A 20,275-nucleotide genomic window follows, 5' to 3' on the forward strand; every position below is an offset into this window, starting at 1 on the left:
GTAATACACGTTATATATACAGTAATCTGGAAACCCCGCCTCCAGTAAGGCGAATTTAAATAATAAAGGGGAAACCTGGGTAACAATAACAATGGTGGGCCCTGCGATAGGGAATAGGGACGTGGAGACCTCCTGCACTCCCCTGAGCCAGTGTCCCTGCACTCCTAACGTTCCCTATGCCGGTTCCACACCGGGCGACGCACGCGTACCTCAAACCCTGACTTGCCCTGCACCTACACCCTCACTAGGAAATTGGTCGGTGCGGAAACTAATCCCACCACTGCACTAAACACACATAAGGGAAAATGACAATACAGAGGGAACACCACTTAGCTTTGCTCTGTTGCGTATGCTCCTAGCAACAAAGCCCACCACCGGCGTGCATCTTCTCCAACCGGATCCATCACCATAACCGGATCCATCACCCTAGTGCAGCCTTGGAGCAGAGTCCACCACCAGTTGCAGCTGCCCAGTAAACAGAGTCCCAAAGATGAGTCCAGCTTCTGCCAAAAAGTCCAGCATGCTCGAGTCCAACTTTTCTGCCAAGAAGTCAAGCATGCTCGAGTCCAGCTTTCAGCAACCAAGACCAGCATGCTGAGTGCAACGCTCACCATAGTCGCCACTCCACCAAGCTATGCAAGCACTTCCTGCTGACACCATAAACTGCGACTCCACCACACCATGCCAGCCCTTCTTGCAGACACTGACGTTGAACTCCACCAATCCATGCCAGCACTCCTTGCAGACTCCATAGCTGACTCAACCCCTCTGGCTGGGCTGCCCAGGACTCTCATTCAGCTCCTTCATCACCCAGGCTTGCTTCCCAAATGACGAACTATCAATATCACCAACGATCATCAAACACACCTGAAACTCTTTTATAGAGCCTCACACCTGATTTGTAATACGTGCATATTAAAACTAAAGATAATACCATTCACCACCACCACCGGGGCAACTTAGAACAAACGACACCATGTGTAATAATTCTAATGGCCACCGGGGGCAATCAACCCACTTTGGCACCAAGCCAAAGGAAAAAAAGTTCACTTTGTCAATTTACTTGTCAGATCCACCTTGGATCATGACAGATATATTTAGGGAGTTTCCCACGTCTTCTGTCAAACTCAAAACGAGCTTTACAATTTTCTTTGTGTAAGTAAAGGCTTTTTTTCTGGCCAATCTTCCATAAAGGCCAAGTCTGCAGAGTATACGGCTTATTGTGATCATATGGACAGATGTTCCAGTCTGCTTGGGAGCTCTGTAACTCCTTCAGGGTTACCTTTTGGCCTTTGTGCTGCCTCTCTGATTAATGCCCTCCTTGCCCGGGCTGAGAGTTTTGATGGGCGGCCCTCGTTTGCAGGTTTGTTGTGGTACCATGTTCTTTCTATTTGATGATAATGGATTTGATGGTGCTCTGGGGATCATCAGAGATTGGTAGATTTTTTAATAACCCAACCCCTGACTTGTACTTCTCAACAACTTTGTCTCTGGCTTGTTTGGAGATCTCCTTGGTCTTCATGGTGTTTGGTCAGTGGTGAGTCTTGTTAATAGTGTTGAGGCACTTCCCCAATTTACACTATTTGGTGCTCATGCATCACACACAAATCTGATTACAAAAATATTTAAACACTGGATATAGTGCAACAAAATAGGTAAAAACCAAAAAGGGGTGAATAGTTTTGAACAGCGCTGTTCTTTTTCACTCACAGACATCTAAATTATAGTAATGACCCCTCAACACAATGCAGGGGCTTGTAAGAAGCAAGGGTTGGATTTTTTTTGTCTCTGCTCCTTGTGTCTCAGTCACTGATCAGTATCAAAAATCAGAAGGGGAGAATATTGTTCTGGAGATGGGGGAGGGAAGATGTATATATAAGTCCTAAACCGCAGCCGCCACATCACACCTTACACAACCAGCCATGGAGAGAGGGAGGATCTTCCCCACACTTAGCGGGGGACCCCCGAAAAAATGCTGCACCCTCCTGTTGGCCCTGTACCTGTCCACACTCATCCTGCCGGGGAGAAGCAAGGACCCACGATTGCAAATATCTAAGGAAGAGCTCCCCATGCAGAGCAACAGCCTGGTGAGTACCCCTACTTCAATCAGCTCTCTGTAGAACATCGCTCCTTCACCTCCTGACAGATACATAGTGATATATCCTGCAGATTATTACACCACTGACCTCTCTGCAGAACATCGCTCCTCCACCTCCTGACAGATACATAGTGATATATCCTGCAGATTATTACACCACTGACCTCTCTGCACAACATCGCTCCTCCACCTCCTGACAGATACATAGTGATATATCCTGCAGATTATTACACCACTGACCTCTCTGCAGAATATCACTCCTCCACCTACTGACAGATACATAGTGATATATCCTGCAGATTATTACACCACTGACCTCTCTGCAGAACATCGCTCCTCCACCTCCTGACAGATACATAGTGATATATCCTGCAGATTATTACACCACTGACCTCTCTTCAGAACATCGCTCCTCCACCTCCTGACAGATACATAGTGATATATCCTGCAGATTATTACACTACTCACCTCTCTGCAGAACATTGCTCCTCCACCTCCTGACAGATACATAGTGATATACCCTACAGATTATTACACCACTGACCTCTCTTCAGAACATCGCTCCTCCACCTCCTGACAGATACATAGTGATATATCCTGCAGATTATTACACCACTGACCTCTCTTCAGAACATCGCTCCTCCACCTCCTGACAGATACATAGTGATATATCCTGCAGATTATTACACCACTCACCTCTCTGCAGAACATTGCTCCTCCACCTCCTGACAGATACATAGTGATATATCCTGCAGATTATTACACCACTGACCTCTCTTCAGAACATCGCTCCTCCACCTCCTGACAGATACATAGTGATATATCCTGCAGATTATTACACCACTCACCTCTCTGCAGAACATCACTCCTCCACCTCCTGACAGATAAATAGTGATATATCCTGCAGATTATTACACCACCGACCTCTCTGCAGAACATCGCTCCTCCACCTCCTGACAGATACATAGTGATATATCCTGCAGATTATTACACCACTGACCTCTCTTCAGAACATCGCTCCTCCACCTCCTGACAGATACATAGTGATATATCCTGCAGATTATTACACCACTGACCTCTCTGCACAACATCGCTCCTCCACCTCCTGACAGATACATAGTGATATATCCTGCAGATTATTACACCACTGACCTCTCTTCAGAACATCGCTCCTCCACCTCCTGACAGATACATAGTGATATATCCTGCAGATTATTACACCACTCACCTCTCTGCAGAACATTGCTCCTCCACCTCCTGACAGATACATAGTGATATATCCTGCAGATTATTACACCACTGACCTCTCTTCAGAACATCGCTCCTCCACCTCCTGACAGATACATAGTGATATATCCTGCAGATTATTACACCACTCACCTCTCTGCAGAACATCACTCCTCCACCTCCTGACAGATAAATAGTGATATATCCTGCAGATTATTACACCACCGACCTCTCTGCAGAACATCGCTCCTCCACCTCCTGACAGATACATAGTGATATATCCTGCAGATTATTACACCACTGACCTCTCTTCAGAACATCGCTCCTCCACCTCCTGACAGATACATAGTGATATATCCTGCAGATTATTACACCACTGACCTCTCTGCACAACATCGCTCCTCCACCTCCTGACAGATACATAGTGATATATCCTGCAGATTATTACACCACTGACCTCTCTGCAGAATATCACTCCTCCACCTACTGACAGATACATAGTGATATATCCTGCAGATTATTACACCACTGACCTCTCTGCAGAACATCGCTCCTCCACCTCCTGACAGATACATAGTGATATATCCTGCAGATTATTACACCACTGACCTCTCTTCAGAACATCGCTCCTCCACCTCCTGACAGATACATAGTGATATATCCTGCAGATTATTACACCACTCACCTCTCTGCAGAACATTGCTCCTCCACCTCCTGACAGATACATAGTGATATGCCCTACAGATTATTACACCACTGACCTCTCTTCAGAACATCGCTCCTCCACCTCCTGACAGATACATAGTGATATATCCTGCAGATTATTACACCACTGACCTCTCTTCAGAACATCGCTCCTCCACCTCCTGACAGATACATAGTGATATATCCTGCAGATTATTACACCACTCACCTCTCTGCAGAACATTGCTCCTCCACCTCCTGACAGATACATAGTGATATATCCTGCAGATTATTACACCACTGACCTCTCTTCAGAACATCGCTCCTCCACCTCCTGACAGATACATAGTGATATATCCTGCAGATTATTACACCACTCACCTCTCTGCAGAACATCACTCCTCCACCTCCTGACAGATACATAGTGATATATCCTGCAGATTATTACACCACCGACCTCTCTGCAGAACATCGCTCCTCCACCTCCTGACAGATACACAGTGATATATCCTGCAGATTATTACACCACTGACCTCTCTGCAGAACATCGCTCCTCCACCTCCTGACAGATACATAATTATATATCCTGCAGATTATTACACCACTGACCCCTCTGCAGAACATCGCTCCTCCACCTCCTGACAGATACATAGTGATATATCCTGCAGATTATTACACCACTGACCTCTCTGCAGGACATCACTCCTCCACCTCCTGACAGATACATAGTGATATATCATGCAGATTATTACACCACTGACCTCTCTGCAGAACATCACTCCTCCACCTCCTGACAGATACATAGTGATATATCCTGCAGATTATTACACCACTGACCTCTCTGCAGAACATCGCTCCTCCACCTCCTGACAGATACATAGTGATATATCATGCAGATTATTACACCACTGACCTCTCTGCAGAACATCGCTCCTCCACCTCCTGACAGATACATAGTGATATATCCTGCAGATTATTACACCACTGACCTCTCTGCAGAACATCGCTCCTTCACCTCCTGACAGATACATAGTGATATATCCTGCAGATTATTACACCACTGACCTCTCCGCAGAACATCGCTCCTCCACCTCCTGACAGATACATAGTGATATACCCTGCAGATTATTACACCACTGACCACTCTGCAGAACATCGCTCCTCCACCTCCTGACAGATACATAATGATATATCCTGCAGATTATTACACCACTGACCTCTCTGCAGAACATCGCTCCTCCACCTCCTGACAGATACATAGTGATATATCATGCAGATTATTACACCACTGACCTCTCTGCAGAACATCGCTCCTCCACCTCCTGACAGATACATAGTGATATATCCTGCAGATTATTACACCACTGACCTCTCTGCAGAACATCGCTCCTTCACCTCCTGACAGATACATAGTGATATATACTGCAGATTATTACACCACTGACCTCTCCGCAGAACATCGCTGCTTCACCTCCTGACAGATACATAGTGATATATCCTGCAGATTATTACACCACTGACCTCTCTGCAGAACATCGCTCCTCCACCTCCTGACAGATACATAGTGATATATCATGCAGATTATTAAACCACTGACCTCTCTGCAGAACATCGCTCCTCCACCTCCTGACAGATACATAGTGATATATCCTGCAGATTATTACACCACCAACCTCTCTGCAGAACATCGCTCCTCCACCTCCTGACAGATACATAGTGATATATCATGCAGATTATTACACCACTGACCTCTCTGCAGAACATCACTCCTCAACCTCCTGACAGATACATAGTGATATACCCTGCAGATTATTACACCACTGACCTCTCTGCAGAACATCGCTCCTCCACCTCCTGACAGATACATAGTGATATACCCTGCAGATTATTACACCACTGACCTCTCTGCAGAACATCACTCCTCCACCTCCTGACAGATACATAGTATATATCCTGCAGATTATTACACCACTGACCTCTCTGTAGAACATTGCTGCTCCTCCACCTCCTGACAGATACATAGTGATATATCCTGCAGATTATTACACCACTCACCTCTCTCCAGAACATCAGTCCTCCACCTCCTGACAGATACATAGTGATATATCCTGCAGATTATAACACCACTGACCTCTCTGCAGAGCATCGCTCCTCCAATTACTGACAGATACATAGTGATATATCCTGCAGATTATTACACCACTGACCTCTCTGCAGAACATCGCTCCTCCACCTCCTGACAGATACATAGTGATATATCCTGCAGATTATTACACCACTGACCTCTCTGCAGAACATCGCTCCTCCACCTCCTGACAGATACATAGTGATGTATCCTGCAGATTATTACACCACTGACCTCTCTGCAGAACATCGCTCCTCCACCTCCTGACAGATACATAGTGATATATCCTGCAGATTATTACACCACTGACCTCTCTGCAGAACATCGCTCCTCCACCTCCTGACACATACATAGTGATATATCCTGCAGATTATTACACCACTGACCTCTCTGCAGAGCATTGCTCCTCCACCTCCTGACAGATACATAGTGATATATCATGCAGATTATTACACCACTGACCTCTCTGCAGAACATCGCTCCTCCACCTCCTGACAGATACATAGTGATATATCCTGCAGATTATTACACGACTGACCTCTCTGCAGAACATCGCTCCTCCACCTCCTGACAGATACATAGTGATATATCCTGCAGATTATTACACCACTGACCTCTCTACAGAACATCGCTCCTCCACCTCCTGACAGATACATAGTGATATATCCTGCAGACTATTACACCACTGACCTCTCTGCAAAACATCACTCCTCCTCCTGACAGATACATAGTGATATATCCTGCAGATTATTACACCACTGACCTCTCTGCAGAACATTGCTCCTCCACTTCCTGACAGATACATAGTGATATATCCTGCAGATTATTACACCACTGACCTCTCTGCAGAACATCGCTCCTCCACCTCCTGACAGATACATAGTGATATATCCTGCAGATTATTACACCACTGACCTCTCTGCAGAGCATTGCTCCTCCACCTCCTGACAGATACATAGTGATATATCCTGCAGATTATTACACCACTGACCTCTCTGCAGAACATCGCTCCTCCACCTCCTGACAGATACATAGTGATATATCCTGCAGATTATTACACCACTGACCTCTCTGGAGAGCATCACTCCTCCACCTCCTGACAGATACATAGTGATATATCCTGCAGATTATTACACCACTGACCTCTCTGCAGAACATCGCTCCTCCACCTCCTGACAGATACATAGTGATATATCCTGCAGATTATTACACCACTGACCTCTCTGCACAACATCGCTCCTCCACCTCCTGACAGATACATAGTGATATATCCTGCAGATTATTACACCACTGACCTCTCTGCAGAATATCACTCCTCCACCTACTGACAGATACATAGTGATATATCCTGCAGATTATTACACCACTGACCTCTCTGCAGAACATCGCTCCTACACCTCCTGACAGATACATAGTGATATATCCTGCAGATTATTACACCACTGACCTCTCTTCAGAACATCGCTCCTCCACCTCCTGACAGATACATAGTGATATATCCTGCAGATTATTACACCACTGACCTCTCTGCAGAACATCGCTCCTCCACCTCCTGACAGATACACAGTGATATATCCTGCAGATTATTACACCACTGACCTCTCTGCAGAACATCGCTCCTCCACCTCCTGACAGATACATAATTATATATCCTGCAGATTATTACACCACTGACCCCTCTGCAGAACATCGCTCCTCCACCTCCTGACAGATACATAGTGATATATCCTGCAGATTATTACACCACTGACCTCTCTGCAGGACATCACTCCTCCACCTCCTGACAGATACATAGTGATATATCATGCAGATTATTACACCACTGACCTCTCTGCAGAACATCACTCCTCCACCTCCTGACAGATACATAGTGATATATCCTGCAGATTATTACACCACTGACCTCTCTGCAGAACATCACTCCTCCACCTCCTGACAGATACATAGTGATATTTCCTGCAGATTATTACACCACTGACCTCTCTGCAGAACATCGCTCCTCCACCTCCTGACAGATACATAGTGATATATCCTGCAGATTATTACACCACTGACCTCTCTGCAGAACATCGCTCCTTCACCTCCTGACAGATACATAGTGATATATCCTGCAGATTATTACACCACTGACCTCTCCGCAGAACATCGCTCCTCCACCTCCTGACAGATACATAGTGATATACCCTGCAGATTATTACACCACTGACCACTCTGCAGAACATCGCTCCTCCACCTCCTGACAGATACATAATGATATATCCTGCAGATTATTACACCACTGACCTCTCTGCAGAACATCGCTCCTCCACCTCCTGACAGATACATAGTGATATATCATGCAGATTATTACACCACTGACCTCTCCGCAGAACATCGCTCCTCCACCTCCTGACAGATACATAGTGATATACCCTGCAGATTATTACACCACTGACCACTCTGCAGAACATCGCTCCTCCACCTCCTGACAGATACATAATGATATATCCTGCAGATTATTACACCACTGACCTCTTTGCAGAACATCGCTCCTCCACCTCCTGACAGATACATAGTGATATATCATGCAGATTATTACACCACTGACCTCTCTGCAGAACATCGCTCCTCCACCTCCTGACAGATACATAGTGATATATCCTGCAGATTATTACACCACTGACCTCTCTGCAGAACATCGCTCCTTCACCTCCTGACAGATACATAGTGATATATACTGCAGATTATTACACCACTGACCTCTCCGCAGAACATCGCTCCTTCACCTCCTGACAGATACATAGTGATATATCCTGCAGATTATTACACCACTGACCTCTCTGCAGAACACCGCTCCTCCACCTCCTGACAGATACATAGTGATATATCATGCAGATTATTAAACCACTGACCTCTCTGCAGAACATCGCTCCTCCACCTCCTGACAGATACATAGTGATATATCCTGCAGATTATTACACCACCAACCTCTCTGCAGAACATCGCTCCTCCACCTCCTGACAGATACATAGTGATATATCATGCAGATTATTACACCACTGACCTCTCTGCAGAACATCACTCCTCAACCTCCTGACAGATACATAGTGATATACCCTGCAGATTATTACACCACTGACCTCTCTGCAGAACATCGCTCCTCCACCTCCTGACAGATACATAGTGATATACCCTGCAGATTATTACACCACTGACCTCTCTGCAGAACATCACTCCTCCACCTCCTGACAGATACATAGTATATATCCTGCAGATTATTACACCACTGACCTCTCTGTAGAACATTGCTCCTCCACCTCCTGACAGATACATAGTGATATATCCTGCAGATTATTACACCACTCACCTCTCTCCAGAACATCAGTCCTCCACCTCCTGACAGATACATAGTGATATATCCTGCAGATTATAACACCACTGACCTCTCTGCAGAGCATCGCTCCTCCAATTACTGACAGATACATAGTGATATATCCTGCAGATTATTACACCACTGACCTCTCTGCAGAACATCGCTCCTCCACCTCCTGACAGATACATAGTGATATATCCTGCAGATTATTACACCACTGACCTCTCTGCAGAACATCGCTCCTCCACCTCCTGACAGATACATAGTGATGTATCCTGCAGATTATTACACCACTGACCTCTCTGCAGAACATCGCTCCTCCACCTCCTGACAGATACATAGTGATATATCCTGCAGATTATTACACCACTGACCTCTCTGCAGAACATCGCTCCTCCACCTCCTGACACATACATAGTGATATATCCTGCAGATTATTACACCACTGACCTCTCTGCAGAACATTGCTCCTCCACCTCCTGACAGATACATAGTGATATATCATGCAGATTATTACACCACTGACCTCTCTGCAGAACATCGCTCCTCCACCTCCTGACAGATACATAGTGATATATCCTGCAGATTATTACACGACTGACCTCTCTGCAGAACATCGCTCCTCCACCTCCTGACAGATACATAGTGATATATCCTGCAGATTATTACACCACTGACCTCTCTACAGAACATCTCTCCTCCACCTCCTGACAGATACATAGTGATATATCCTGCAGACTATTACACCACTGACCTCTCTGCAGAACATCACTCCTCCTCCTGACAGATACATAGTGATATATCCTGCAGATTATTACACCACTGACCTCTCTGCAGAACATTGCTCCTCCACCTCTTGACAGATACATAGTGATATATCCTGCAGATTATTACACTACTGACCTCTCTGCAGAACATCGCTCCTCCACCTCCTGACAGATACATAGTGATATATCCTGCAGATTATTACACCACTGACCTCTCTGCAGAGCATTGCTCCTCCACCTCCTGACAGATACATAGTGATATATCCTGCAGATTATTACACCACTGACCTCTCTGCAGAACATCGCTCCTCCACCTCCTGACAGATACATAGTGATATATCCTGCAGATTATTACACCACTGACCTCTCTGCAGAGCATCACTCCTCCATCTCCTGACAGATACATAGTGATATACACACATAACTCCTGAGCACATGAGTGATGCTTTCCAGGGTCAGTCATTAACCCTCGGTGTCCTGTCCTGCAGGCGGTGGCTCTCGGAGAGCTGCTGGAGTATAACCAGGGTCAGACTATCGTTGTGGAGAAGAAGGCCGTGCAGGTGCCGCGGGTGAGGACTGCGCCAGGACTTTGCACTGTGTAAGCTTAGGTGTTCTCGACCATAGAGCTGACTGTCTGTTCTCTGCACAGTGTGATATGGGGGAGCGTTGCGCCATGAAGCATGGACCCCGGATCGGGAAGCTGTGTGACTGCCTCCGCGGAGCCTCCTGCAACTCCTTCATGCTGCGCTGCTACTAGGTTCTGGGCCCCATCCTATGGGGAACCACACGTCCATTTTAAATCTCCCTGTAGCCCCCCTACATCGCCGTCTCCCGGAGTTGTGCTGTTCTGCTTGATTCAGGACCTCATAGAAGGGTCCCCACATGAGTGTCCCCCGTGAGCTCTGCAGACCCCAATACTCCATTTTTGAATGTGATGGTCTAGAGTAGTGAGATGCCAGAGCATTACAGCCCCCTCACTCTCTCCCCCACCGTGCCATCAGTCTGGACGTGCTTTCTATGATGCTTTGTATGATAATAAAGGATTATTTCTTCTGAAATCATCTGTGCTTCTGTGACACATGTGCAGACACACAGGGTCTGTCTAATCTAGTGACGGGCACTAATTGCTGTAGGAGCCACAACTCCGTCCAGTCCCCATTATAACACTTTAGGGCCACGTCCTCTGCCCTTCACAAGAGAAGAGGATAGGAAAATGGATATAGAGGACAATACTGCTAGCGAACAGGACAGGAAGTGTTGTCATGGAGGCAGAAGCAGGTTTTGTCAGTTTATTAGACTATGTGCACACGGAGTTTTTTGGGCGTGCGGATTTTGGAGAGAAAACTGCAGGTAAATCCGCAGGACAAATGCCTGCGGTTTATCTGCAGTTTTGCCCTGCGGTTTTACACCTCATAATGGATGAGGTGTAAAACTGCAGCGTTTCTGCACCAAACAATTGACATGCTGCGGATTGTAAACCGCAGAAAAACAGCGCGGAAAAATCCGCAGCATGTGCACAGCGTTTTTTAATTTCCATAGGAAATAAAGGTACTGTACAACGCAGCAGAATCCTCACCGTGTGCACATACCCTAAATATTCTCAATGTGAAGAGCAAATGATGATGAGATACGGGCTGGAGGAGGCGCCACCACAAGGATCATACAGACTGTTATGTAATAATCTAAATGTGGTGTCACCTCAGAGATCACAGATAATCGCAGATTATGTCACATGTTACATAAGGAGATTACTCCCATCATCCACAGGTACAACGCCGCCGTAAACAACAACATCACAGCGAGCATTACTGTCAAGAAAACAAGCACTGTGTCCTGGGACAATGTACCTGATCCCATCATGTGTGATTCCGTCTGCTGAGCTGCGTGTAATCCTGGACAGGAATATACCTACTATAAAACTGTCCCTTATGTACTAGAATATCACTACTATAATACTGCCCCCTATATACAGGAATATAACTACTATAATACTGCCCCCTATGTACAAGAATATAACTACTATAATACTGCCTCCTATGTACAAGAATATAACTACTATAATACTTCCCCTATGTACAAGAATATAACTACTATAATACTGTCCCTATGTACAAGAATATAACTACTATAATACTGCTTCTTATGTACAAGAATATAACTACTATAATACTGCCCCTTATGTACAAAAATATAACTACTATAATACTGTCTCCTATATACAGGAATATAACTACTATAATACTGCCCCCTGTGTACAAGAATATAACTACTATAATACTGCTCCCTATATGCAGGAATATAACTACTATAATACTGCTCCCTATGTACAAGAATATAACTACTATAATACTGCTTCTATATACCAGAATATAACTACTATAATACTGCCCCCTATGTACAAGAATATAACTACTATAATACTGCCTCCTATGTACAAGAATATAACTACTATAATACTGCCCCCTATGTACAAGAATATAACTACTATAATACTGCCTCTATGTACAAGAATATAACTACTATAATACTGCCCCTAATGTACAAGAATATATCTACTATAATACTGCCCCCTATGTACAAGAATATAACTACTATAATACTGCCCCTATGTACAAGAATATAACTACTATAATACTGCCCCCTATGTACAAGAATATAACTACTATAATATTGCCCCTATGTACAAGAATACAACTACTATAATACTGCTCCCTATGTACAAGAATATAACTACTATAATACTGCTCCTATCTACAAGAATATAACTACTATAATACTGCCTCTATGTACAAGAATTTAACTACTATAATACTGCCCCTATGTATGAGAATATAACTACTATAATACTGCCCCCTATGTACAAGAATATAACTGCAATAATACTGCCCCTATGTACAAGAATATAACTACTATAATACTGCCCCCTATATACAAGAATATAGCTACTATAATACTGCTCTTATGTACAAGAATATAACTACTATAATACTGCCTATGTACAAGAATATAACTACTATAATACTGCCCCCTATGTACAAAAATATAACTACTATAATAGTGCCCACTTTCTACAAGAAAATAACTATTATGTATAATATTGCCTCCTATGTGCAAGAATATCAAATCAATCAATCAATCAAATTTATTATCGCCAAGTAAATATTACATATATACAAGGAATTCTTTGTGACAAAGAGGCAACATAATATATAACAACAGATACAACAAGTAACATCTAACAAGACAGATACAGTATATAGTCTACACATGACGATTTAATTGTTGAACAGAGAGTGGATAGAAGCTGTTCATATGGCGGTTGGTGCTGCATTTGGGGACTCTGAAGCGACGTCCTGAAGGGAGTAGTTGGAATGAGGAGTGTCCCGGGTGAGAGGGATCGGATGAAATTTTCAATGCGTGGGATCGAATACTCTTATCATAAAGATCCTGGATTTTAGGCAGGGGGAACCTATAATTCTCTCTGCTGTTCTGAAAGTCCTTTGTAAGCGGAGTTTGTCATGCGCAGTGTCTCCCCCATACCAGACTATCAGAGAGGAACAAATCACAGATCTGATGACAGCATTAAAGAATAAGATCAGCAGATTCTTAGACAAGCCATATCTTTTCAGCTGACACAGGAAGAACATCCTCTGTTGTGCTTTTCTTATAACAGCATCCACGTTTTTCCCCCATTTAAGATCATGAGAGATGATAACACCAAGGAATTTGGTCTCTGTTACCCTAAGAACCACTTCGTCATGGATGTAGATTGGAAGTATCTCATGTTGATCTTTCCTAAAATCCACAACCATCTCAGCAGTTTTTTTAGTGTTGAGTACAAGATTATTGGCTTTACACCAGTCACATATTCTTTTCACCTCACTCCGATACAAGTCTTCAGCATTTCCCCTGATGAGACCAATCAGTGTCATATCATCGGCAAATTTCAAGATTTTTACTGAGTCTGCTGAAGAGATGCAATCATACGTATAGAGAGAAAACAGTAACGGGGACAAAACACACCCCTGAGGTGCCCCGATGTTTGTGACCAAGGTGTCCGAAGTGAATGGTCCAACTTTTACACTCTGTATCCTGGCTGTCAGGAAGTTATAAATCCACAAGCATAAGTTGTGAGGGACTCCAAGAGCTACCTTTTTCTTATGAAGTAAATTCGGATCAATGGTATTGAACGCTGAGCTAAAGTCCATGAAAAGAATCCGGACATATGAGTGCAGTTCATCTGTATGATCCAAAATGTACTTCAGTGCCAGATTGACAGTGTCGTTTGCCGAACGATTCTCCTTATAGGCAAACTGAAGCGGGTCCCATAGCTTCTGCGTGAATTTTATCAGGTGGGACATCATAATTCTTTCGAAGACTTTCATAGCTACAGATGTGAGTGCTACTGGTCTATAGTCGTTCAACTCGGAGGATCCCACTTTCTTGGGGACAGGGATAATTGTGGAATTTTTCCAACACTGAGGTACAACGCACTCTTTCAGTGACACATTGTATATATTTGTCAGTATAGGGGCAAGCTGGGTAGCACATACTTTCAGACACATTGGAGATACACCATCAGGGCCAGGTGCCTTTTTGACCTTAAGTCCCTTCAGGATGCGTATCACCTCTGCCTCGGAGATCACTACTTGGGTGTTGCACAATGAATGATCTTTATATGAACAGACTGAGGAGCTTAGAGATGAATAGCCACTGTGTGTAGAGCTTGCCTCAAATCTGCAGTAGAATTCATTTAACTCTGCTGCCAGACTTCTGGGGTTCACTATAGTGGGGTGGCTTTTATAATTGGTGACCTCTCTTAATCCTCTCCATGCAGATCTAGTATCTTTTGATGAGAACCTTTCCTTCAGAATCTTTGCATACTCGTGTTTGGCTAACTTGATCTCTTTAGATAGCGAGTTCCTAAGTTTCTTGAATTCAGTAATATCGCCTGCTTTATAAGCCTCCTCTTTTCTCTTACGGATCAACCTGACTTTATTTGTAAACCACGGCTTGTTGTTTCCCCGAAAGTGGACAGATTTGGATGGAATAAACGTGTCTTCACAAAAACGGATATATGAGGACACTGCATCAACCCATTCATCCAGACCCGAGCATGTTTCCTGGAATACCTCCCAGTCCGTGCATTCAAAGCATGCTTGTAGTTGCAATTTTGCCTCCTCAGACCATGTCTTCTTTGTATAAACTGTAGGTTTGGATGTTTTCAACCTTTGCCTGTAGGCTGGAATTAAATGAATTAGACAATGATCTGAAAAGCCCACTGCTGCTCTCCTCACTGCCCTGTAGGCCCCTTTTATGACTGTATAGCAGTGATCAAGCGTATTGTTCTCTCTCGTGAAGCAGTTTATATGTTGAGTAAATTTGGGGAGATCCAGGTTGAGTTTTCCTATATACAGTAATATATACAGTAACTACTATAATACTGCCCATATGTACAACAATATAACAACTATAATACTGCTCCTATGTACAAGAATATAACTACTATAATACTGCTCCTATCTACAAGAATATAACTACTATAATACTGACCCCTATGTATAAGAATACATCTACTATAATACTGCCCCTATGTACAGGAATATAACTACTATAATACTACTCCCTATTTACAAGAGTATTACTATAATACTGCCCCTATGTACAAGAATATACCTACTATAATACTGCTCCTATGTACAAGAATATAACTACTATAATACTGCCCCCTATGTACAAGAATATAACTACTATAGTACTGCCCCTATATACAAGAATATAACTACTATAATACTGCTCCTATGTACAAGAATATAACTACTATAATACTGCTCCTATGTACAAGAATATAACTACTATAATACTGCCCCCTATGTACAAGAATATAACTACTATAATACTGCCTCCTATGTACAAGAATATAACTACTATAGTACTGCCCCTATGTACAAGAATATAACTACTATAATACTGCTCCTATGTACAAGAATATAACTACTATAGTACTGCCCCTATGTACAAGAATATAACTACTATAATACTGCTCCTATGTACAAGAATATAACTACTATAATACTGCTCCTATGTACAAGAATATAACTACTATAATACTGCCTCCTATGTACAAGAATATAACTACTATAGTACTGCCCCTATGTACAAGAATATAACTACTATAATACTGCTCCTATGTACAAGAATATAACTACTATATTACTGCCCCTATATACAAGAATATAACTACTATAATACTGCTCCTATGTACAAGAATATAACTACTATAATACTGCTCCTATGTACAAGAATATAACTACTATAATACTGCCCCCTATGTACAAGAATATAACTACTATAATACTGCCTCCTATGTACAAGAATATAACTACTATAGTACTGCCCCTATGTACAAGAATATAACTACTATAATACTGCTCCTATGTACAAGAATATAACTACTATAATACTGCTCCTATGTACAAGAATATAACTACTATAATACTGCCCCTAGGTACAAGAATATACCTACTATAATACTGCTCCTATGTACAAGAATAAAACTACTATAATACTGCCCCTATGTACAAGACTATAACTACTATAATACTGCCCCAATGTACAATAATATAACTACAATAATACTGCCCCTATGTACTAGAATATAACTACTATAATACTGCTCCTATGTACAAGAATATAACTACTATAATACTGCTCCTATGTACAAGAATATAACTACTATAATACTGCCCCCTATGTACAAGAATATAACTACTATAATACTGCCTCCTATGTACAAGAATATAACTACTATAATACTGCCCCTATGTACAAGAATATAACTACTATAATACTGCCCCCTATATACAAGAATATAACTACTATAATACTGCTCCTATGTACAAGAATATAACTACTATAATACTGCTCCTATGTACAAGAATATAACTACTATAATACTGCCCCCTATGTACAAGAATATAACTACTATAATACTGCCTCCTATGTACAAGAATATAACTACTATAATACTGCCCCTATGTACAAGAATATAACTACTATAGTACTGCCCCTATGTACAAGAATATAACTACTATAATACTGCTCCTATGTACAAGAATATAACTACTATAATACTGCTCCTATGTACAAGAGTATAACTACTATAATACTGCCCCTAGGTACAAGAATATACCTACTATAATACTGCTCCTATGTACAAGAATATAACTACTATAATACTGCCCCCTATGTACAAGAATATAAGTACTATAATACCGCCCCTATGTACAAGAATAAAACTACTATAATACTGCCCCTATGTACAAGACTATAACTACTATAATACTGCCCCAATGTACAATAATATAACTACAATAATACTGCCCCTATGTACTAGAATATAACTACTATAATACTGCTCCTATGTACAAGAATATAACTACTATAATACTGCCCCCTATGTACAAGAATATAACTACTATAATACTGCCTCCTATGTACAAGAATATAACTACTATAGTACTGCCCCTATGTACAAGAATATAACTACTATAATACTGCTCCTATGTACAAGAATATAACTACTATAATACTGCTCCTATGTACAAGAATATAACTACTATAATACTGCCCCTAGGTACAAGAATATACCTACTATAATACTGCTCCTATGTACAAGAATAAAACTACTATAATACTGCCCCTATGTACAAGACTATAACTACTATAATACTGCCCCAATGTACAATAATATAACTACAATAATACTGCCCCTATGTACTAGAATATAACTACTATAATACTGCTCCTATGTACAAGAATATAACTACTATAATACTGCTCCTATGTACAAGAATATAACTACTATAATACTGCCCCCTATGTACAAGAATATAACTACTATAATACTGCCTCCTATGTACAAGAATATAACTACTATAATACTGCCCCTATGTACAAGAATATAACTACTATAATACTGCCCCCTATATACAAGAATATAACTACTATAATACTGCTCCTATGTACAAGAATATAACTACTATAATACTGCTCCTATGTACAAGAATATAACTACTATAATACTGCCCCCTATGTACAAGAATATAACTACTATAATACTGCCTCCTATGTACAAGAATATAACTACTATAATACTGCCCCTATGTACAAGAATATAACTACTATAATACTGCCCCCTATATACAAGAATATAACTACTATAATACTGCTCCTATGTACAAGAATATAACTACTATAATACTGCCCCCTATGTACAAGAATATAACTACTATAATACTGCCTCCTATGTACAAGAATATAACTACTATAGTACTGCCCCTATGTACAAGAATATAACTACTATAATACTGCTCCTATGTACAAGAATATAACTACTATAATACTGCTCCTATGTACAAGAGTATAACTACTATAATACTGCCCCTAGGTACAAGAATATACCTACTATAATACTGCTCCTATGTACAAGAATATAACTACTATAATACTGCCCCCTATGTACAAGAATATAAGTACTATAATACCGCCCCTATGTACAAGAATAAAACTACTATAATACTGCCCCTATGTACAAGACTATAACTACTATAATACTGCCCCAATGTACAATAATATAACTACAATAATACTGCCCCTATGTACTAGAATATAACTACTATAATACTGCTCCTATGTACAATAATATAATTACTATAAAACTGCCCCCTATGTACAAGAATATAACTACTATAATACTGCCTCCTATGTACAAGAATATAACTACTATAATACTGCCTCCTATGTACAAGAATATAACTACTATAATACTGCCCCTATGTACAATAATATAACTACAATCATACTGCCCCTATGTACAAGAATATATCTACTATAATACTGCTCCTATGTACAATAATATAATTACTAGAACACTGCTCCCTATGCGCAGGAATATAACTACTCTAAAGCCACGAGGCACTTAGAAACCCAATGTTTACCTTGGTTACCAGCTCCCTGCACCAGCGCGCTGGTATCTTAACGTACACTGCGGGTAACTAAGCGACGTGTGTCGCTTGTTACCCGCATGTCGCTGTCCTGATCGCTGGTGAAGCTGCCTGTTTGGCAGCTCACCAGCGATCATGTAGCGACACACCAGCGATCCGGACAAGGTCATATCGTTGTCGGGATCGCTGGTGAGCTATGTGTGACGGGGCCTTAATACTGCCCCTTATCTACAGGAATGTAACTACTATAATACTCCGCATGGACAAGGGTGAAGCAACCACAGCAGGATTCAGTAATGAAGAGTAAGATTTAGTGAACAATCAAAAGATAAAATTTACCTTTTAATACAAACAGTGGTTAAAATTCCATTTAGATAATGTCCGGCACAATACACACTCACTGCCGCTAATGATCAATGCGTTTTGACCTGTGGGCCTTATTCATGATCTTTAGCAGTTTGGCCATGAATTTATAGTTCACTGTAACGCTTTCACTCATGCTTAATTTGCATACAAACAGCTGTACTCATTAAAGCTAACAAGGGTGTGCATATTTATTGTTAGGGTACCGTTACATTTAGCGAAGCACCAGTGATTCCGACCACAATATGACGCGGTCAGGATCGCTGGTACATCGCTAAGTGGTCGCTAGTGAGCTGCCACACAGGCAGATCTCACCAGCGACATAGCAGGGGTCGGGGGTTGCTACTTACCTGTCAGACGAGGCGATGCTGACGTCCTCCTGCCCGCGTCCACGCGTCGCTCATCAGCGCCACAGGAAGCCCAGCAGGAAGCTGATGATGAGAAACTGTCCAGGACATTCTCGCGCGATCAGCGATGAGCAGTGGGGGAGCCGGTCGGAGGTAAGTATCACACATAGCGATATCGCTGCTACGTCACAAAATCGGTGACGCTTTAGAGATATTGCTAGAGATCTCGCTGTGTGTAACTAGGGCTTTACACAGAAAAAAACAAGAGAGAAAAAAAGGGGAAAATAAGTATATACAATAAACAAAT

At 42.1% G+C, this 20,275-nt stretch overlaps 1 protein-coding gene across 1 annotated transcript; it reads left to right on the forward strand.

Annotated features, from left to right (window-relative positions):
• Positions 1 to 1,838: 1,838 nt before the first annotated feature.
• LOC141082692 (cocaine- and amphetamine-regulated transcript protein-like) lies at positions 1,839 to 11,311 on the forward strand. The gene is made up of 3 exons (XM_073566632.1): positions 1,839 to 2,087; positions 10,742 to 10,822; positions 10,903 to 11,311. The coding sequence occupies exons 1-3, from the start codon at positions 1,923 to 1,925 to the stop codon at positions 11,008 to 11,010; spliced, it is 354 nt and encodes a 117-aa protein (XP_073422733.1). The 5' UTR covers positions 1,839 to 1,922; the 3' UTR covers positions 11,011 to 11,311.
• The last annotated feature ends 8,964 nt before the right edge of the window (positions 11,312 to 20,275 follow it).

This window comes from Dendrobates tinctorius, unplaced genomic scaffold, assembly GCF_039654945.1.
Source record: "Dendrobates tinctorius isolate UK_male_01 unplaced genomic scaffold, ASM3965494v1 ptg000019l, whole genome shotgun sequence".
Classification (NCBI taxonomy): domain Eukaryota; kingdom Metazoa; phylum Chordata; class Amphibia; order Anura; family Dendrobatidae; genus Dendrobates; species Dendrobates tinctorius.